The following is a 22,454-nucleotide window of genomic DNA, read 5'->3' on the forward strand; positions in this document are numbered from 1 at the left end:
AACTTTGATTACGACTACAATCTACCAGTGCTCCTCTGTTCAACATTTCGCACACAGAGCAAGTGAGAGGGGAGCTTCTAGTTGGATAAATCAGTTCCTCTCATACTCATACTTGAGATTTTCCAATTTATTTATTACATCAGTTCTGTTACCTTTTCCTCCAATTCATTTTCATATAATTAACAATTGCAATTCATCAAAGTTCCAGAAACTTCCACTAAGCATGATCTTCTCCACATGAGAATGCGTCCCAATATGTTGCTACTGAAGAGACAACCGTCGAATTCTTATAGCCGACTCCAACAATTGTTTGTGACTGAGACATAATAGTAGTCGATGTGTATCTTGTAAATTAGGTCGATGATAATCGTGGTTGCGTGAAGGATTTGAATTGAAGGAGGTCCGAAATGAGCACGGAAAGGCAGGCGGCGGTGACGGTTCGGGACCTGGTAGAGGAAGCTAAGAAGCGAGTTGTTTTTTTGATCATATGCGCCATTGGACTGTCCTATCTCATGTCTCGTAAGTGTTCATTCCCCCCAGCTCCTTTTTTTACCTTTCAGTTTGATCAATTTTCACTGACGAATTGCTGTTACTATTTCGTTTGCCGTAGTTCGTAATTGCTGTCATTTTGTTGTATTGAGCCGAGGACAACCTCTCTACCTTCATAGCTAGGGGTAACTGCCTATTGTTGTTGTTGATCATAGGTTTTTATTTACATGTCTAAATCAGCTATAAATTGAAATTGTCAAATTAACAATTGCTATGTGAATACGTGCCTCTAGCTGTACGAAGTGTATGTTTTGAATAAGGGCTTACCCATTTATGAAATGTTACCTCACTGATGGGGTGACTGGGCATATTTCTACAAAGAGTCTGCTTTTACGCCTTGTGACCATACTAATAACTATTCATAGTTCAACGATTTAGGGTTTTGGAATGTGGTTCAATGGTAAAACCAAGAGGAGGAAGGGACCTTTCCGGTCGTCACTTCACCTGGTAGTTATGATGCTCATCTCGGGGCCTACCTAATACAGATGTCCCTGAAATAGGTAAATGGTTGATTGCAGGGGCGGGATGTAGAGTGTAACATATGGGTTCAACAGGACCCAGTAGCTTTGGCTCAAACTCTGTATATGTATTAAGAAATTCACTAAATATGTACAAATATTAAATTCCCAACTCAATTATTAGCACTTGAGGTTGCTGTCCTAAAATCCCAAACTCATAAAGTTCAAATCCTGATTCCACCTCTAGTTGATTGGAAAGCTTAGGCAGTAGTAGGACATTCCATACAGATCTTTCTGAACCATGGTCCTCTCAAATCCCATATTTTCTTGGGTAGGTAGGGTGAATTCTAAGGTTCTGTGTTTCGGTCATAAACATAGTTTGATCATGTTCATAATGATGGATGCGGAAGTATGTAATTGAAGAGTGGCTCATTCACCTCCTCTCCTCTTGAATTTACTCGATCTCGCTGGTCATTCCCTGTATTTTGAACTATGTTTCAAGTATTTGACCTTGCAAATTCATTGCTTCCCATTGAACTACTCTGGTAAAAAGAGAGAAACGCAAGTCATGCGGTAGCTTGAATCTGCTAGAAATTGAGCTAGCGAAACTCTAAAAGCCCAAGTATCAGAGGGGTGACTGCTGAAACTAACTATGAAATGACAATTTAGGGTCACTTTAATGGAGAACTTCCTTGTGGCCTTTATAAACAAGCTTACTCATTATGAAGAATGAATTACTAAAATTTAAATGTTGCAAACTTGGAAAACCAAAAAAGGAGGGGGGAACAAATAAAAGAACTGCGCCTCAAGTATATTGATCTGTATCGGCTCGATATTGTTGGACTTTGAATTTGCTACTTGGTGTGAATTGGGGATGTTAAATGTTTCCTTCCAAGAGCACGTTGACAGGGGTGCACCAGTAAATGATCTGGTTTGATTCCTGACATGTGCACAAAGAAGGACTCGCAACATGATTACCTTTTTCTTGATCACACGGGTTTATTCATCCAAAATATGATCTTCTTTCCACTTTTGTTTGCTGTGCCCTGATTGTTGATTAAGATGAAGATGATTTCTATCTAAATATCCTGCATGCTGAGAAAAGTATTAGGTATCCCATGCATGTTGAGTCGTCGACAGAAAGAAACTTAAGGGTTCTTTCTTCACTATAAGGGCTACTGTGCCAAAAATGAAGTAGTTGGAAAAAGGTCCAGATCCCACATGTCATTCCCTTTCTAATTTGATTAATTTAGAAGTCTAATCTGTTTACAATGCAAGAACATCTAAGCCTACCAGATAGCGATCAAATTTATTTCTCTATTTCTCTCTCCCCTCCTTTAGGACGCACCACTGCTGATCATTTTCGCGATCATTTGGATAATGTGTGGAATCACTGACGGAGGACATTAGTTTATGAAATTCATTTTTCGTGGAGAGAAATATTCTGTGTTTCTCTAACATGCATTTTTAATAGAAAGAAGTCATTGTTCCTTTTCTTTCTTGATTTGCGACAGAACATTTATAAATACTGTTGATGGTTATCTTAAGATCTAGTGCTTCTCCCGTCAAATATTTTGACCCTTTGGAGAAAACAGAGATTGAGAAGATAAAAGTTAATAAAATGTATGGAGTTTGGTAAATTGCTTAAAAGATGTTATACTATAAAATTGTGCAAATATATATTTAAATAATTTATTTACACAATAATGTGAGGTCTGGGATGCTAGATATTGCCATTTCAGAAAAGGAATCAAATAGCTTTGGATGGAAAATGAAGAAAATAGGTCTAATTGATTCTTATTTTTAACAGGCGGTTAGATACTTCTGATCCACACAGCTAAAACTTTTCTTAACTAGATCTATACACCATCAGATTCACAAAATGTAGCAAACTGTCAGAAGAACTGCAAACATAGTTGCCAACTAAGGATTCAACACTAGAATTCAGAATCTCAACCTGACAAATCAAGAGTAGGAAAACTGTTTAGTACATTCTGAACAAGCTTGTAAATAATAGCATAATTAAGTTTTACATGAACTGGTTTCCGAATTTTTAAAGCTCATACAAGAACCCAAAAACCTTTTGGATATCAGCAAAGCAACCAATCAAAGCTTTAAACTCCAGGGCAAGTAGTTCATTGCAAATTAAGAAACATAGCAAATAATCAGTTAAAAATGAGCTTGAGAAAAAAACATACTCATTTCACCTCACATTGTTTCAATATGCCATTTGAATATGACTCTTGAGAGAAGAAAGCACCCTTCACCTGAATAAGAGTTTGGAGATAGAGAGGACGAAAGTTCTGAATAATAGACCACAAAGCAATGAGAAATTGACTCGAGACTGTGATAAGTCCCATTTATACAGGGCTGGATGTCCTAGAGAAAATTCACAAAGTTAGGTGAATAAAGGAAGAGGAAAACAAAAAACTATCAAGAAAAAGTTCCTAAGGACTGGAAATTAATTATATGAGTAATTATTCATGTGCCAATTTTGCATGACGCATAGGATTCACGATTCTCTTATAGTTTACTAGATTGGATACCATTTCTAGGTCCACATAACTCAACCAATAGATTGATGCAGGAAGGGTAGTGAAGCCAATCTGAATAAAGAATACACCCTATAATATTTATGAGTGCAAGACAGTAAAAGAAGTAAAAAATATTGCCTTAATCACATGGCATATTTCTTTGCAACTTCGCTGAATACTTAAAATATGAAGGGTCCAAGTTGAGAAGCTTCCATTTGGAGGAACTAGTACAGATAAAGTGCAGGTGAAAGTAGTCTCCTTTGATTTTTGACCGATGAATAACTACTTAATTAAGATTGTGAAACATGCATGACTGGTCAAGCGGTAAAGCCGTAAAGTCACCAGAGGCATGAAGATATGTTCTAATACCATGTGTATGCATTTTGCCCCGATTTAATTCTATATAAAATGTCTTTTATATTAGTATCTTTCTCTTGAAGTGAAATGCACGTTCAGTCTGGAAACAATTTCTTTCAATTTGCAGGAAGACTTTACCTAAGTCTACTGAAGGATTTGGATCCTTCTTCCGTGTGCTCAGAGAAACCATTTTTTAATATGGTTCGAGCATTTCGGTTGTTGTCATGGACATTCGTCTTGGGTATTGAGTATGATGAGTAATCTACTTTGTTGATGTAGTGGAACAATTGTTGATGCAATTTCTGCACTTAACTGCTTCAAATGTTTCCCAGTTATAAAGTTTCTTGTGTTGTGGCCACCCATGTAGGAGTTAAGTCTAAAAACCTACCGTTTTGTATTGCCGTCCTGACAAAGTTCTCTGTTTCTGTAATCATCTGCATGCATCTTGAGAGATATTCTCTTTTGTTTATTCTTATAACTGCAGTTTGACTAAGCCTGGGTGTTTGCAATCTGTTCAGTCCATTTCAAGTTAAAATTAAAGTTGGCCCTTCTTTAGAATTTACTATGACGGCATGCCTTATAGTCTGCCTTCTTCTCTCTATTTTCTCACCCTTGTCATGTTTCTATTGTTTTGCTTCGCAGTAACGAGCTCCTCAGTTTTTATCAACTTGCCTGCTGCTGCTCTCTTAATTGTTTTCCTTCGTTATCTGTCTCTTGATTTTGATGCGCGGATGAAAGCTGCTACATACAAAAGAAAGTCATCCGTATCAAACAACACTTCTCAGAGGAAACATATTGATGCTCCAAGAGCAGTTAATGAGAAGGTCAATTGGAGGAAGAAAGTAAATTCACCTGTTGTAGAAGAAGCAATAGATCACTTCACCGGACATATAGTTTCTGAGTGGGTCACAGATCTCTGGTACTCCCGCATAACTTCTGATAGACAGGGACCTGAGGAACTTGTGCAGATCATGAATGGTGTACTAGGGGAAATCTCATGTCGCATGAGAACTATTAATCTTATAGATCTTTTCACAAGGTTTAATATTTTAGTTCCTGGATGTTGCTGAAGATTTCCCTTTAGTTACTTATTATCTTAAGGAAGTCAGCAACTGAAAACATGCAGGGATATTATCAATCTAATTTGCACTCATTTGGAGCTGTTTCGTGCAAGCAAGATGAGGATTCAGAAGAAACGGCCAAGATCCTTGACAATTGAAGAGCTAGATGTGGAACTTAAACAGGTGTTGGCTGCAGACGACAAATTACATCCTGCTTTATTTTCTCCGGAGGCTGAGCACAAGGTAATTTCATTTTTTTAATCTCCTAACGACCGATAATCCATTGATATCAATCCCTTTTGGTTAGGATGGTTTTATTTATCTTATACTAATCTTATTCATCTGCAGGTTCTCCAGCATCTCATGGATGGTCTTATTTCATACACTTTTGAGACAGAGGAGGTGCAGTGCTCTTTATTCCGCTACATTGTCAGGGAGCTTCTTGCTTGTGTTGTAATACGACCAGTTTTAAATTTAGCTAATCCAAGGTAACTGCTTCCTAGATCTTGCTTGTTGTAGTCAAATTTTGTTTCTGTTCTTTATTTGTTCACAAACTTTTGTCAGGTTCATTAACGAGAGGATTGAGTCTCTAGTTGTTTCTCTAAAGAAGGCTGATAAAGGAACCACAGGAACAGAAACAGAACCACAGTCCACACCGGTTGGATCGGGTAAAATATCAGCAGATCATTTTTCTCAGGTTATAGATCCTTCTGCTAAGGGTGTAGAACTTGTACAATTGAAAAAAGACCAATCTAATAATACTGAGGAGCATGTCATGGACAGTGTGAATGTAACAGATTTGTCAAAGGACCCTTTACTTTCGATTGATCCTCGGTCTACTCAATCTTGGAGTTCTTTGCCATCAGAAATCGCTGCAGGTGACGGAAGAGGTATTCAAAGACACCACTCTGGAGGAGAGTGGGGTGAAATGCTAGATTTGCTTTCTCGTAGAAAGACCGAAGCCCTTGCTCCTGAAAATTTAGACAACATATGGGCAAAAGGCAGAAACTATAAACGGAAAGAAGAGGCCAATCTAGCATCTGATACACTCAAAAAGAGTTTATTGGTAAGTGCACCAAAACTTCTGGGACACTCAAAGGAAGCTAAAGAGAAAGTGAGTGAGAGAGAAAACAAGGTTGGAGCTAAGCATTATGTGAAGGACAATACTTCCTTGCAGGGTGATTTGAACAGACCAAGTTATCCTCCAGATTGCTTGTATCAAGAGGAAAATGAACATTACTCAGATGACCTTGAATCAGAGAGCAGTAGTTCTTACACTACTGAAGATGAAGAACCCAGCACTGTGACGGGTCTTGACTCTCCTGGCACTCAAGTGTGGGATGGGAAAAATATAAGGAATGTCAATCACATTCATCATCCACTTGAAAATAATGAAGGCCATAAGAGAAGAAAAGGAAAATTTAGTAAAGCACATATCCGTTCTAAACACTTAAATAGAGTACTGTCTGGGCGGAAAAGGTCTAAAGTAAGCATCCAAACAGGGCATGCGTGGCAAGAGATACAAAGAACCAGCTTCTTACTGGGGGATGGGCAAGATATATTAAATTCCAAAGAAAATGTGAAACCAGATGGCTTAAGTGATGACTCTGAGACAGAATTATTCAGTAGAATTTCTAGTGACACAACTTCATCTGCATCATCATCTGCCTTGTCGAGAAGCGTTTTGGAAAATCATAATATGGGTCCTCATTCTGCAAAAGGTTCTGTAATTGCTGATTCTTTTTTGAAATTAAGAAGTGAGGTATAGATTTGATTGCCATCCTTTTTCCCATGTTACTTGACTTTCTGGATAACTCGAAGGGTCTTGGATGTCTACTGAATTAGCCTTTTTTCGGTTGCAGGTCCTGAGTGCAAATATTGTAAGAAGTGGCTCCAAAACTTTTGCTGTTTATTCCATATCTGTTACAGATATGAACAATAATAGTTGGTCTATCAAAAGAAGGTAGAGTGATGTGAACTTTATGCTGTTAGGCATTGTGAAGATCGCTCTTTCGTATAGATTGTAATCTGAAGAGTCTCTAGCATCAAATTTAACTTTTGGCTGCTGGTTGCAGGTTTCGACATTTTGAGGAGCTACACTGGCTTCTTAAAGAGTTTCGGGAGTACAATCTTCATTTACCTCCTAAGCATTTCCTCTCTTCAAGTCTGGATGTTCTTGTCATTCGAGAACGGTGCAAATTCCTTGACATGTATTTGAAGGTGATACTTTAACAGATGGCATCTGAAAGTCCCTTTCTAAGCCAATCAATATTACGTTCTTCTCTAGATCAAAGTGCATCATGTTATACACATTTGCTATGATATCAAAATAAAGTTGAAATGTTATTCTCACTCTATTTTCCCCCTTTCATTATTGTTATACTTTTGCACTTTATCTTGATCTTAGTTCTTTAATAGTACTTGGACTTTTCATCTCTGCCAAGGAGTGTCTTTTGTTCCTGAAATCAATGAAATACCACCGGTTCTAGTACTATTTGGAAGTCATGGGTTGCCAAGAAAAGTTTAAGATTAATCAGGAAACTGGGTTTTGGTATATAATCCTCTAAAAGATCTTGTTCACATTAGTTTGCTATAGCTTTTATTTATTTTCTCTAATGTTGTCTTTATTTTTTATTTGGCTTCTCTTTCTGCTTTCCTCAGAAGCTTCTGCTGCTCCCAACTGTTTCCAATTCCATCGAAGTATGGGACTTCCTCAGTGTAGATTCCCAGGTTGAAAATATTTTCAGTTCACAGATTTCTTAGTCTTGATTGATTTTTGAACAAAGAGAGTTGATTTTACCTTCTTCTTTCTTTTTTCTTTTTTTGGTTATGCAGACATATAGCTTCTCAAACTCCTTGTCCATAATTGAAACATTACCAGGTGAGTAAATTGAGTTTGCATGATGAGGGGGAAACAGATGGGGCTTTGTCTTATGTGTTAGTCATAAATAGTTTATATGGATATTCGATTTCAGTTGACCTGGATGGCACTGTACGTCAAACGAGTAAAGAACCTCCACCTGGTATAAGCTCTCGAACCGATCTCTTATCCTCCAAGGGGGAGCGTTCTAATACTGAAAGCAAGAATCCAACTTTAAGGATGGAGCAAGATCATTCGGTACATGAATCAGGATTAAGGAAAAATTATGTCGCACTCTCTCCTCCAAAAAGACCTCTCAAAGAAACTTTTGAGGATTCAACTAGGGACCATAAGGTGCATACAAATAGAAAATCAACCCCAAACATGCAGACGTCATCAAAACCAGTTGAAACTAACTCACATGCATCACCTGAATCTCTCGTTGATGCTCTCATTGATCCCGCCTTTCCCAGTGAGGTAGTTACTAGCGACTTGTCTAATTTGCTAAGCATATATGTCCTTGCATTATTGAACTCTGAAGAATAGATTTCTTATGATTCGAATTGATTATGGAAAGATAAGAAAGTTATTTTATTTAAGGATACTCTTTATATTTGTTATATTTTCCTAGTAGTGAGTTGGAAGCAGTTTAGCCTGATAATTATCTAAATTTGCTCTAAACCTCATTTTTGTTTCACTGTAGTGGGTGCCACCAAATTTAAGCGTGCCTATATTAGATCTTGTTGACGTCATTTTTCAGCTCCAAGATGGTGGATGGATCAGGTATCATTTAGTCATTTACATATGCAACTAACAAATTAAGCTGTTGGACTTGATTATAAATGCACTTGTGTCATGGACTTCACTGGACCTGTTGACTTGTGTGTGTGTGTATTTTAGGAGGAAGGCGTTCTGGGTGGCTAAGCAGGTTTTACAATTGGGAATGGGTGATGCATTTGATGATTGGCTGATTGAGAAAATCCAGCGTCTGCGCAGGGGTTCAGTTGTTGCTGCAGGTATCAGACGTGTTGAACAGGTAATTTTCAAGTGTCATAACTTATTTGTTTATTTTTTCTGAAAGAGAGATGCTAATGACAATTCAATTTGCATGTGGACTAGTAATTATTGTAGCTCACTGGATAAGTACCATTAACTCTAGAATTCCTCCAACATTTCTTAGTTCGAGAAATTCTTTTGTCCTATTTTTATTCTTTTCTGATCGCGCTCTGTGTTCTTTATTCCCTTTTCTTGGAGTGGGGGTGGGGCATTTAGTATGCACAGCCATCAGTCATCCCTGAACTTTATTGCTGTATCTTGCACAAATGCCTTCAAACGAAAGAAGTGGTTCACGCTTCTTTAGAATCCTTTCAAAGCAGTTTTGGATGACTCTTGACGCCCAAGATTCTTTGAGACTAATATCCTACCAATGTCGGATTTAGTACTACCTATTTTAACTGTGCTCCATGTAGATTCTCTGGCCAGATGGTATATTCATTACAAAGCACCCGACTCGTCAACGTCCTGGACCCTCTCCATCCCCTAATTCTCCTCAAGGCCAACCTTCCACTTCATTAGGTTCACCTTCGCTAGAGGATTTACTGAAGCTGGATGAGATGCAACAGCAGGAAGCACAACGACGTGCAAAACTTGTTTATGAGCTAATGATTGGTGGGTTGTTTTAATTTACCATGTTCTGTTGGCTATACGCATTCCAACACTTGATCATAATCCATATCTCTACTCTGCAACTGTTTGACTCCTATATCATTTGCAGATAAGGCACCAGCTGCTATTGTAGGGCTTGTTGGTCACAAGGAATATGAACAATGTGCAAGGGATCTTTATTACTTCATCGAGGTGATTTTTCCCCCAGTGCATTTAGAACTACTTTTGAGATCATTTCTTTTTTCCTTTTGTGATTGATAGGCTTTTAAAGTCCCTTTTTTCATCTTTGTTTCTGTTTTTGCCCTCTTCTAGATAGTAACAACTAATTTATGTTTCTTGTACAGTCATCCGTGTGTATGAAGCAGTTAGTCCTTGATCTTCTTGAGTTACTACTGTTATCCGCATTCCCAGAGCTGACTTCTGTATTTAACGTATTGCACGAGGAGAAGGGCAAGTTTGGAGAACTCAAAATAGAATAGGTGGATCAACTTCCAAAATGTTGGTTATACAATGTTAAGGAAAACTGTAAACAAAGTTCTGATTTTTTTCTCTGTTATTTATTGTAAAGGTTTTGTTATGTATAAGATTCTTTTTTCTTCTTGAGCAGTCTCCTTGATGTGCATCTCAGAGACAGAAAATTATGATGGGTGTAGAATATTTCACTCATTATCCCGTTGCCAACAATGTTGGAATACTGTATTTGGAGAGAATCAATGAAGATAAGCTCAACTGAATCGTCATGCCAAAGCAGTGGCTCATTTTAAAAACATTGTTAAAAGTATTGAAATGAAATAAACACAAAGGAAGCAGAATGGATACAAAAAATTCACACTAGTGAAGTTAGATAGCTCGGAATAGAGGCATAACACATTGATTGACAAGATTCACTGTTTAAACTCTAACCCATAGAGAATGTGTTAACAGAAGTAATATCATTCTGTGTTGAGGTGGAGAATGACTTGGATTAACCCCTGAAGATACCCAGCTCAGCTCTCTATTTCCCAAGGAAGGCATCCCTCAGTTAATGCTTCAACCATAGCTTCATCTCGTCATCTTACAGTCTTTGTACACCCCGAGAAACTACTTATTCCTTTGATAGCTCTCAATCCATTTATGAATCTGACACCAAATCCTTATGCTGTGATTCCCTATGCGCATTTGACAAACTAAATGTAGATAGTTAAGTAGTTGACTTCCCTTATATTTTTCTTAGGAGTCCAAGACTGGGAGGGTTTTGGCCCTGTTGATCACAAATTCTCTAGCCAACCACACAATCCCTCCTGCACTATCAACCCATAATGATATATTGCAGACATCCCTAAAACACTACGATGCAAAAAACAAAGACTGATAGATGATCGAATCTAAAAACAGTGCACGAGACAATCTCAAATTTAAGACATGCAGAAACTTGTCAAATCCGCAGTAAAAATAATGGAATACCCAAGTTTCGTTCTTTCATCTTTTACTTTATTGGGGGTTATGAGGGAGGTCGGAATTATGTTAAGAGTGAGTCAGCATGTCACACAAAGATTAACGACTATATGAATTATTGATAGGGAAAGGCACCACAATACAAGTCATTATATTGGAAAGGAACAAGTCCCCCATACTATTTCATTCAGTCACCATAGAGACATCCCAAAAGTTAAGTTAACCGTAAAAGCTTAGAACACCAAATCTAGCCATGGGCGAGAAAAGAAGATCCCAATACTAGGAGGAAGAATATAACATTCTCATTTCTTTCCGCTCTTTTTCAGGCCAGTACCACCAATGGAGCCTTTCGCAGCCTTTGCCTTGAGCTCCTTTAGTGCCTGCAAAATCACAAAATAAAGGGTTAATGGAATCAGAATGATAGGTGTATCCCACAGGCTGCAAGCACTGGAAGAATGAGTTACCTTTTCCTCTTCCTTCTTCTTTGCAAGGAAAGCCTTGTCATTCTGCAGATAAATCAAACACGTACAAGTTAGAGAGAGCAGCAAACATCACATGGAAGCTCATACACCAGAGACAAATACTTACTACAGTGGATACCAAATTCTGAGCATGAAACATGACCAATAATAACAAATGTTTCATTATTAGTCATCTGCTCGCACTTCTTCGTAGCAGAGTTAGCAAATATTATCCTGACTAGTAGAGAATCTCTGAAGGTGACCATCTAAATATATATTCCTCAACACAGCCAAATAACTTGCATAACAATCTTCACTGGCTTCACTGACCTAGATATGTCAATGGAAAGCATATAGATATGGGTAGAACTATAGTGGACATTATCAACACTGGCTTGTGCCCATCAATCAACTACGACTCAACTTGAAACCAGTTGGGTCGACTATATGAATCTTTTAATTATTTCCACCAAACAAAAAGAAATCCTTTAATTACTCCGCTCACCCTACCCCACACCCACATCAACAAAAATAACGTTGTACCCTCTCTATACCACTTGCAACCCTACTGAGAAAACAACAAAACTCAAATGAATTCCCCATAAATTTGCTTCTTTTTTCCTTTGTTTCTTCAATGTTCCCTTTCCTCCTTAAATCTCTTTTCCATTTTCAAAGTGCCTCCAGAAACAATTAAGAACCTCTTTATGCAGCTACAAAGTATACCCGCATTACCTGCAAAATAGCTGTGCGACTCTAACAGGCATGTTTTCTGCATATAGACTGGATGCCTAACCCAACCTCCGCCTTGCTATCCGTAAGCCCGAGGCATAAGTAAAATTTTAAATTCTAAGACCGTAGCTTGCACACATATCTTGCTAAAATTGTCCAGCAGTATCTTAGTGCTGATTTTTGCCATCAATGAAATAATTCTGGTCGCTTATCCCCCCCAAAATAACTACTAAACAACAACTAAGCCTTCCAAAAATGTTGGGGTCGGCAATAAGAATCCTCACTGACCATGTTACTTCAAATAAGCTCACCTCAGGCCAATACTATTAAAAAAAAAGTACTAAAAGTTCTTTATATTTTCTAGGGATGTATAAATCTTTGAAAGGCTAAAACAGCTCCTATATAGCAGAGCATAGGATGTGAAGTAAAAATGTTAACATGACTAAAACCTTATCCCCAAACAAAGAAAGAGAGAAAAAATTCAGCTGATACGCAAACAAGGGCATATCAGTCAGCTAAGTCTCAATCCGGAATAAGTTGGGGATCGGGCATACAATCCTTTGTTCCAATTCAAAGGATGCATCACTCATAAGTACAGACTATATATCTACCCAAATTTGAGAGTTCAAATCACTATTACCTCTATTTGAATCAAAGTTTCTCAACACAAACTCAAGACATAAAATAAACAATATATTGGACAGACGGATTGTAATCAAAATACGAGATCTGCAAAATAAGTAAAAGGATGGACACAATAAAATAAAAACAAAATCTTTCCCTAATTACCTCGTCGTATTCCTTCTTTTCACTCTTTGGTGCCTTCAAAGGCTTTGCCTTTCCACCTGTTCCACAAAAAGAAAAAGCAGTTGTTAAATCAATTCAGTTCTTAGCCGTTCTTCTACCCTTTTTACAAAATCAATCAACCAAACACACCTCAACCCCAAATTAATTGGGCCAGATATATGTCAAAAATAATCAAAAATCAAATCTTTGAAAATCAATAATTATAGAAAAGGCGATTAAAAGTTAAAGAAGAGAAGAAAAGGGAGATTAAGGAGTGTACCTTGCTTAGAAGACATGGTTGATTTTCTAGGGTTAAGAGTTTGGATCTGATTATCGGTTAATTAGAGAATGGAAATACCTTCTCCCAACCCACACAGCTCTTTTGTAAAGTGGCGTTGGAATTTTTAGGACAGTCGCATAACTTTATAACATTGGTGGACAACCGTGGAATTATTGGGGTGGGAATAAAAGTTTTGGATTTACTGTTTTACCCTCTTTGGCTGAAGTGTCAATGGGAGTTTATGAGGGGGCTTTTAGGTATTTGAATAAAGGAATCAGCCTATTAGGAGTAGGGCTACCGCATCATTCCTTTAGCAACTTGCTTCTTTTCTTGTTCCTTTTTTTTTTCTTCGATATTTTTTTTTTGTGAAATTCTCAAAAAACAAATAAAACAATTAAGTGAAAATAACATCTATAGAGTTGTATTTGGACATGAATATAATTTGGAGCTGTTTATGAATTTTTGTAAGTAATTCGAAGTGAAAATTTCGAAAAATAACTTTTTGAAGTTTTTAAAATTTTTTGAAATTCAACTTCAAGTGAAATTTAAAATTTTTATGGCCAAACTGTCATGACCCAAAATCACGTGACCGACACCCGATATACTATTCCACCTAGGTGAACCAACCCGTACAAGAATGCTCATCTATATGCATAATAGATACATGCGGAAGCCTTTTTGAAAACACAATCATGTTAAATGATTAAAACCATACATGAAAGAAAATATTTAGATCCATCATTTTTTAATAACTAAAAAAAAATACTAAAGTATAACAATATTCCTTTCATGCATGTCATATGAATAACCCTCAATTACAACTCCATAATAATAATAATTGTCTATGGAATCTTTAAGATACAAGGGTGAAATAAATACTTGAGACAAACCCCAACCAAAAGTAAGATCGACATGAAGGCTACTACGAAATAGAAGTGGTGCCTTACTATATGCCTCGTAAAGAGAGTCATCCTAGCCTCATCCGCCCATCACGTATCACATCTCATCTTGAAAACATGTAAAGTAAGCGAGACCCCGGAAAGGGCCCTGGGGGCTGAGTACACCACCACGTTACTCAATAAGTGTCATAGACTCTCTCTAACTCAAGTTTCTAGGACAAGACTTTACAAAAATAATGTAACCAATATTTGATATAAAACGATAACAATTATATCAATTCATATTCTTTATCATTTCAAATGAAAAGAATTGAAAAATGTAAATCATGATACAAACTTTTAAAATAATTATATCGACCCATAATTCTAATAAGAATCATGCAAAATCATTTCAACTTCATTAAGTCATTGAAACCCCTTTCGGCTCTTTAGACCTAAACATAACAAATTTATTTTTGTAGGGAGTACTATACCATCACTGACACAAGAAGGTCAACTAGGTTATGTACCTAGCGGCAAGTATCATATACCTTACTTGTTCAGGTCATCTCATTGCAGTACCGTACGAATCGACTCAACCATGTTATTAATAACACAAAATAGCCCCCTCTTAAGGAGGATACTCTAACGTAGTCTATACCACAAAGTGTCCATCTACGCCTACACTGACACATGTAGTTTTATGACGACGAACACGATATACCGAAGCCAATCTCTGCGAATACAAGTAACTGCCAAAACAATTGATACCCAAAAATAGATTCATAGCAAATAGCCTCAAAACATCTATTTTATCAAAGCGTGATATTTATAGTCAATTCAAACTGTTTGAACTAAATAAAACAAAATCCTTTTTCATTTCATATTAAGCAATTAACAAAATGAGATTCCAATCCTTAAAGATTTGACAATTGGTACTTCAAAATATAAAGATTTTAGAAGTACTTATTATATTTCTCATTTTATAAAATAAAGGTAACAATAAAACTCAAATGTTTAATCCCTTTATCATCAACATAAGTTCTTTAATAAAACTTATAATGTTAGTCTCAAGTGTCATTTTACTAACCAATATTTAAAACAACGTTTTTAGAAAATAACATAACACTTCATATGCAATACAATATTTTAGTACATGGAGATATCCGCAACCGCCTGTCCCCACAAGTACGGACACACACATATATAAATAACTCATTCCTTAACCAAATCATGCTTTTAGAGAAAAGTCCCTCGAGAAAAGTAAGTTTAATCAACTTACTTCAATTCCAAACTCCAAATTGACTAGAATGCTCAAACATTGCCAAACAAGCCAATATCTAAATAATGAACTCAAATACATCAACGACACATTAAGACAAAACAAACTATGTCAACTAAGTGTCCAACACTTAGGTCCTACTTCACAAGTCTAGTAAAAATTCATATTCTCATCGTCGATACTTGAGTTGTTAATTCTAATTCTCTCATTTGAGGCCAACAACAATATTCAACAGTGTATTGCTCACAAGCTTATAAAGAACAGTATTTAACTCATTTTCACCAAATCAACAATATTCATCGTCTTCTTCGCTTAGCTCAACAATGGTGAAGAATTATATATTTTAGGTCTTGTTCAATCCATGGAATACTTTAGTATTTCCAACTAAGTAACACACCAAAAACCTTAACAAAATTCACAATTTCACTATTCGTCATCTTCCTCTTTCAGGAACCTAACTCACATTACCCATTTTCAAGACTCTTGTAATACTCCAAATAAATAGCATTTTCTAAACCACAATCACATCCGCATACTTAATCCATAATTATATGCAAGTATAGAGTAGTGAAATTATCTCTTATAGCTCAAACCCTAACTTGAACTCCTTTGAATGATTCTTGAAGATTGGAGGACTTCTTATGGATTTCGATCCATAATAATGTTAATATCAACATTTAATAGTATTAATCCACCATAATTATACCAAGAAACTCATCTTGGAGTGTGGGGAATGCCATGACCGAGGAACCTCAAAATCTTCAAAATCTTCTTTCTTTTCTCTCTCCCCAAAACTCCCTCTATTTATAGAACATGGGTCTGCGTGGGCCACGCATTTTGGCCACGTAGCATGCGTGGGCCACGTAACCTGGCCACGCAGCTTGAGCCCTCTTTTCTCCTCTTCCTCCCTTCTTCTGGAATAGGCCACATAGCCTGCATGTGCCACGCATCTTGGCCACGCAAGGCTTTAGTGATTTTTCTATCTTCTTTATTCAATTTTTCAAAGTTATTTCCTTAGACACTTAACTTAGGAATCTCCAACTCTCATGACTTTCATGTCCAAGTATTGTGATGATCTTGATACCCTTGTGTGGGCCCACCCATAGTTTGAGGTCTCACTAATTATTCTCTTAAGCTTGAATTAGGCTTAATTTTGTTAGAAATATTTTTAGGGCTTTATACAAACGGCGATACAAAAAAAAGTAAAAAATTTGTCCAAAAAAGTAAATTTCTTATGGCCAAACGGGCCCTTACTCACCCGTTTTATATTTTGAATTTTTTTTCCAAACCTATTTGTAGGAATACATGGGTTATGTTACTATTGTTGTATGGCACACTTTGTTATCTTTTGAAATATTAGATGATGTTTGACATATTTCATTTTTATACAACTTCTAAAAATTCACATATATAAAACTATTACTATTCAATTTTGTGTCTTTTAATATGATATTTTGTCAATCAAACTTTCTTTTCAATCATTATTTTGATATTTTTCTTCTTTTATCACTACTTTGGACCTGTATAAGAAGATTGAGCATATAAGCACTAAATGTGTATGCATTTAGAGTTATCGGTATATCCAAAATCTAGAAGAATAAAGAGCATGTATATTTAACATGTATGTATCCACTATTTAACATGTATCTATTTATTAATAAAAATTATCCATTGTTACCTTTTAAGGGTATAATAGAGAGGGTTGAGAAGGTGGATACTCATTTTGTAAAGACATAACGAGAGGCTGAATTCATACTGTCACGACCCCAATTCACCCTCCATAAGATGTCGTGATGGCACCTAATCTCTAAAACTAGGTAAGCCTAACAATTTGTAGAATACCATAATATAAAACTAAAGTCCAATTCTCAACACATGAAATAAATATAAAACTGCAAATCAATAATTACAACTCCCAAAATCTGGTGAAAATGAGTCACAAGCTTCTAAGAGTAAATACTAAGTATCTCTATACATCAGAGTCTAAAGAAAAATAAGGAAAACAACATAGTAATGATAGAGGAGGACTTCGAGGTCTGTGGACGCTGGTAGATATACCTTGAAGTCTCCACGTGCGGTCCAACTCACTGGTATCTGGTATGGTGAGAAGAACCTGGATCTGCAAAAAAAGATGTGCAGAAGTGTAGTATGAGAATTTAAACAATAAGAAGTTTCAGAAAATATCAGCACAGTAAATAGAAGTAAACAACATGGGTACTTCCGAGGTACCGCCTTGTAGTCACAATTGTAAAGATGCAAGGTGGGGGATCTCCCGAGTAAACGCCTCGTAGTCCCGATGTAAATAAGCAGTACATGGGGATCTCCCAAGTAAACGACTCGTAGTCCAAAAGTAAATATGCAGTACAGGGGGATCTCCCAAGTAAACGTCTCGTAGTCCCAAAGTAAATATGCAGTGCATGGGGATCTCCCAAGGAACTGCCTCGTAGTCCCAAAGTAAATATGCAGTGCAGGGGATCTCCCGAGGAACCGCCTCGTAGTTCCAAAGTAAATATGCAGCAGGTAACTAAAGGAATAATGAGTTTATGGAAAGAAAATTCACATTTATAGTTTTTACTTTAAATCAAGGGAAACATATAATTCAACTAAGCATGTTACACAAATTGCAAGTAAGAGTTAAGGCACGTAGACATGCGATGCTAGGCTAAACATGATCACTACATATGCTAAGGCAACTCACTTAATGTATTTTAAAAGAAGACAACCCAGTTAATGTATTTTAAAAGATGATAAATATGCAAGAATCAAATTTTTCATAATCAGCCTGTGTACGCACTCGTCACCTCGCGTACACGGCGTTCACATATCACAAATTATTACAACAGTACCAAATCTTAAGTGGATTTCCCCCACACAATGTTGGACAAGTCACTTACCTCAATTCTCGCTCAATCAATCGGTAAGAATGCCTTTCCCTCGACTTTCCAACTTCGAATGCCCCAAATTTAGCCAAAATCAATTACATATCATGAATACAACTACGAGAAACTAATTTAAATAATAAATCTATGACTTTAGCAAAGAATCGAAAATTCGACCCGGGTCCACGTCTCGGAATCGGGTAAAAGTCACAAATTATGAACACCCATTCGACCACGAGTTCACTCATACCAAAATTACTAAAATCTGACACCAAGTCGCCACTCAAATCCTCAAATTAAACTCTCCAAATCTCTAGCCTAAACTCCCAAATTCCACCTTAAACACACACAATCTAGGTGGAAAAAACAATGGGGAAATAAGATTATTGATAAAAAATAGGTACAAGGGACTTACCAAATCCCGCTTCTGCGGTGCGCATCTGCGCCCATACGTACGTTTCTGCGGACATGCCTCCCCAAGCACTCGTCCGCTTCTACGATCGATCTTCTGCGACCACTGGCCATATCCCATAGCCCCGCACCTGCGTCCCATTGCTCGCTTCTGCGGGCAACCTTGCGCAAGTGCGATTACACCAGAACCAGCCCAGCACTAGAAAATATTCTAAGTCCAAAAATAACCCGTTAACCATCCGAAACTCACCTGAGGCCCCCAGGACATCAACCAAACTTACCAACAAGTCCTAAAACATCATACAGACTTAGTCGAGCCTTTAAATCATATCAAACAATGCTAAAAATATGAATTGCACATCAATTCAAGCCTAATAAACTTTAAAACTTCAAACTTCTACACCCGATGCTGAAACATATCAAATCAAGTCCGATTGACCTCAAATTTTGCACACAAGTCATAATCGACACTACGGACCTACTCCAACTTCAAGAATCAGAATCTGACCTCGATATCAAAAAGTCCACTTCCGGTCAAACTTTCCAAAATTCATCAAATTTTCAACTTTCGCCAATTGACGTTAAAATGACCTATGGACCTCCGATTCAACATCCGAACAAGCTCTTAAGACCAAATCACCCTACGGAGATATAGGAACCGTCAAAATGCCATTCTAGAGTCCTCTTCACATAGTTCGAACTATGGTCAATTCCTACGACTTAAACTTCTATTTCAGGGACTATGTATCCCATTTCACTCCGAAAGCAAAGACAAATCCTCCCGGCAAGTCACAAAACCCAAAGATGAAATGAAAGGAGCAATAAATAAGGGTTCGGGGGTACTACTCTCAAATCGAACGGCCGGGTCGTTACATCTTCCCCCTCTTAAAACATACGTTCGTTATATAGAGACATACCTGAAGTGGTGAAAAGACGAGGATAACAGCTACGCATATCCTGTTCGTTCTCCCAAGTCGCCTCCTCGACCGGATGACCCCTCCATTGAACCTTCACAGAAGCGATGCTGTTCGACCTCAACTTTCGAACCTGCCTATCCAAAATGGACACTGGCTCCTCAGCATAAGATAGATCCTTGTCCAACTGGACTGAACTGAAGTCTAACACATGAGATGGATCGTCGTGATACTTCCAAAGCATGGAAACATGGAATACTGGATGAACTGCAGAGAGACTAGGTGGCAGTGCAACTCTGTAAGCCACTTCTCCAACCCTATATAAAATCTCAAAAGGCCCGATATACCTAGGGCTTAGCTTGACCTTCTTCCCGAACCTCATAACACACTTCATGGGCAAAACCCGGAGCAAGACCCGCTCCCCAACCATGAATGCAACGTCGCAAACCTTTCGATCCACATAACCTTTCTGCCTGAACTGGGATGTACAAAGTCGATCCTGAATCAATTTAACTTTCTCCAAGGCATCCTGAACTAAGTCTGTACCTAATAGGCTAGCCTCACCGGCTCGAACCAACCCACTGGAGACCGGCACTATCTACCATACAAAGCCTCATACGACGCCATCTAAATGCTCGACTGATAACTATTGTTGTAGGCAAACTCCGCAAGTGGTAAGAACCGATCCCAAGCTCCCCTAAAATCAACCACACACGCACGAAGCATATCCTCTAATATCTGAATAGTGTGCTCAGACCGTTCGTCCGTCTGAGGGTGAAATATTATACTCAACTCTACATGAGTACCCAACTCACACTGTACGGATCTCCAGAATCGTGATGTAAACTACGTACCCCGGTCAGAGATGATAGATAACGGTACGCCATGAAGCCTGACAATCTCGCAGATGTAAACCTGAGCTAGCTGCTCCGAAGAGTAAGTAGTAACCACATGAATGAAATGAGCTGACTTGGTCAATCTATCCACAATCACCCAAACTGTATCGAGCTTCCTCTGAGTCCGTGGGAGCCAAACAACAAAATCCATAGTGATCCGCTCCCATTTCCACTCTGGAATCTCTATCTTCTAAAGCAACCCACCCGGTCGCTGATGCTCATACTTCACCTACTGACAATTTAGGAAACGAGCTACATATTCCACTATGTTCTTCTTCATCCGCCTCCACCAATAGTGCTGCCTCAAATCCTGATACATCTTCACGACACCTGGGTGAATGGAGTACCGTGAACTGTAAGCCTCCTGGAGGATCAACTCACACAAAACATCTACATTAGGCACACATAGCTTTCCCTGCATCCGTAATACACTGTCATCTCTTATAGTGACTTCCTTGGCATCACCGTGCTGAATAGTGTCCTTGAGGACAAACAGATAGGGGTCATCATACTGACACTCCCTGATATGATCATAGAGAGAAGACCGAGAAACCACACAAGCCAAAACTCTGCTCGGCTCGGAAACATCCAATTTGGCAAACTGGCCACGGCCTGAACTTCCAAGGGTAAAGGCCTCTCTGCTACTGGTAGATATGCTAAACTGCCCAAACTCTCCGCCTTGCGATTCAAGGCATCAACCACCACATTGGCCTTCCTGGGATGATAGAGAATGGTGATATCATAATCCTTAAGGAACTCCAACCATCTTCGCTGCCGCAAGTTAAGATCCTTTTGTTTAAACAGATGTTGTAGACTCCGTTGATCGGTGAAAACCTCACAAGGAACACCATACAAGTAGTGTCGCCAGATCTTCAAGACATGAACAATAGCTGCTAACTCAAGGTCGTGGACATGATAATTCTTCTCATGCACCTTCAACTGTCTGGACGCGTAGGCAATCACCCTACCATCCTACATCAACACCGCGCCGAGACCAACACACGACATATCACAATACACCGTATAGGACCCCAATCCAGTAGGCAACACTAACATTGGGGCTGTAGTCAAAACAGTCTTGAGTTTTTGAAAGCTCCCCTCACACTCCTCGGTCCACCTGAATGTAGCACCCTTCTAGGTCAATCTGGTCATAGGTGATGCAATAGACGAGAAACTCTCTACAAATCGATGGTAATACCTCGCCAAGCCAAGAAAACTCCGGATCTCCGTAGCTGAGGATGGTCTAGGCCAAATCTGCACTGCTTCAATTTTTTTCGGATCCACCTTGATCCCCTCACTCGATACTAAATGACCCAGAAATGCCACTGTCCTCAGGTGCTGCTCATGATCCTCCCGAGTTCGGGAGTACACCAGAATGTTGTCAATAAACACAATGACGTAGGAGTCAAGATAAGGCTGCATTACATTGTTCATCAAGTGCATGAATATTGTTGGGGCATTGGTCAGTCCAAAAGACATCACAAGGAACTCGTAATGACCATACCGAGTCCTGAAAGTAGTCTTCGGGATATCTGGCTCCCGAATCTTCAACTGATGATAACTTGAATGCAAGTCGATCTTAGAGAACACTCTGGCACCCTGAAGATGATCAGATAGGTCATCAATGCATGGCAATGGATACGTGTTCTTTACTGTAACCTTGTTCAACTGGCGATAATCGATACACATTCGCATAGAACTATCCTTCTTCTTCACAAACAAGACAGGGGTACCCCAAGGCGACACACTGGGCCGAATGAAGCCCTTTTCGAGCAACTCTAATAGCTGTTCCTTTACTCTTTCAACTCTACTAGGGCCATCCGATAAGGTTTAATAGAAATGGGCTGAGTGCCCGGTATTAAATCAATGCCAAAGTTAATATCTTTGTCGGGCGGCATGCCCGGAAGATTTGCTGAAAATACGTCTGCAAAATCCTTTACTACCAAAACTGACTCGATGGTAGGAGTATCAACACTAATATCTCTCACCTAGGCCAGATACGCATCACACGCTTTATCAA

The 22,454-nt window shown here is 38.3% G+C and overlaps 1 protein-coding gene and 1 long non-coding RNA gene across 4 annotated transcripts; one reads left to right on the forward strand and one right to left on the reverse strand.

The window, feature by feature from the left end:
- On the forward strand, positions 1-10,084 carry LOC104088184 (uncharacterized). 3 transcript variants are annotated; one of them, XM_009592827.4, is made up of 15 exons: positions 4-519; positions 4,541-4,937; positions 5,025-5,202; positions 5,308-5,447; positions 5,524-6,721; positions 6,822-6,922; positions 7,035-7,179; positions 7,621-7,689; positions 7,795-7,840; positions 7,935-8,296; positions 8,523-8,602; positions 8,720-8,855; positions 9,289-9,487; positions 9,594-9,676; positions 9,829-10,084. In XM_009592827.4, exons 1-15 carry the CDS (start codon positions 408-410, stop codon positions 9,961-9,963), a joined length of 3,381 nt encoding a protein of 1,126 aa, XP_009591122.1. In that variant the 5' UTR covers positions 4-407; the 3' UTR covers positions 9,964-10,084. The 3 variants fall into 3 exon arrangements, 2 of the variants coding, with proteins under 2 accessions (XP_033509859.1, XP_009591122.1); XR_684494.4 differs by lacking the exon at positions 9,289-9,487 and having other exon boundaries at positions 2-519; XM_033653968.2 differs by lacking the exons at positions 7,935-8,296; positions 9,289-9,487; positions 9,594-9,676; positions 9,829-10,084 and having other exon boundaries at positions 1-519.
- A 922-nt stretch (positions 10,085-11,006) lies between these two features.
- LOC104088186 (uncharacterized) lies at positions 11,007-13,402 on the reverse strand. Its single transcript, XR_684495.4, has 4 exons — positions 13,175-13,402; positions 12,898-12,953; positions 11,383-11,424; positions 11,007-11,298 (listed from the first exon to the last, which is right to left on the reverse strand). It is a non-coding gene; the product is annotated as an uncharacterized lncRNA (long non-coding RNA).
- Positions 13,403-22,454: the final 9,052 nt, after the last annotated feature.

Source organism: Nicotiana tomentosiformis, chromosome 12, assembly GCF_000390325.3.
Source record: "Nicotiana tomentosiformis chromosome 12, ASM39032v3, whole genome shotgun sequence".
Classification (NCBI taxonomy): domain Eukaryota; kingdom Viridiplantae; phylum Streptophyta; class Magnoliopsida; order Solanales; family Solanaceae; genus Nicotiana; species Nicotiana tomentosiformis.

What these genes read in the sequence shown, in the direction of transcription:
- LOC104088184 (XM_009592827.4), top strand. Translation starts at nt 408, where the DNA reads ATGAGCACGGAAAGGCAGGCGGCGGTGACGGTTCGGGACCTGGTAGAG. An exon ending in CTTATAGATCTTTTCACAAG is followed by an intron (nt 4,938 to 5,024) that starts GTTTAATATTTT and finishes GAAAACATGCAG; the next exon opens with GGATATTATCAATCTAATTT. An exon ending in ATCTTTATTACTTCATCGAG is followed by an intron (nt 9,677 to 9,828) that starts GTGATTTTTCCC and finishes TTTCTTGTACAG; the next exon opens with TCATCCGTGTGTATGAAGCA.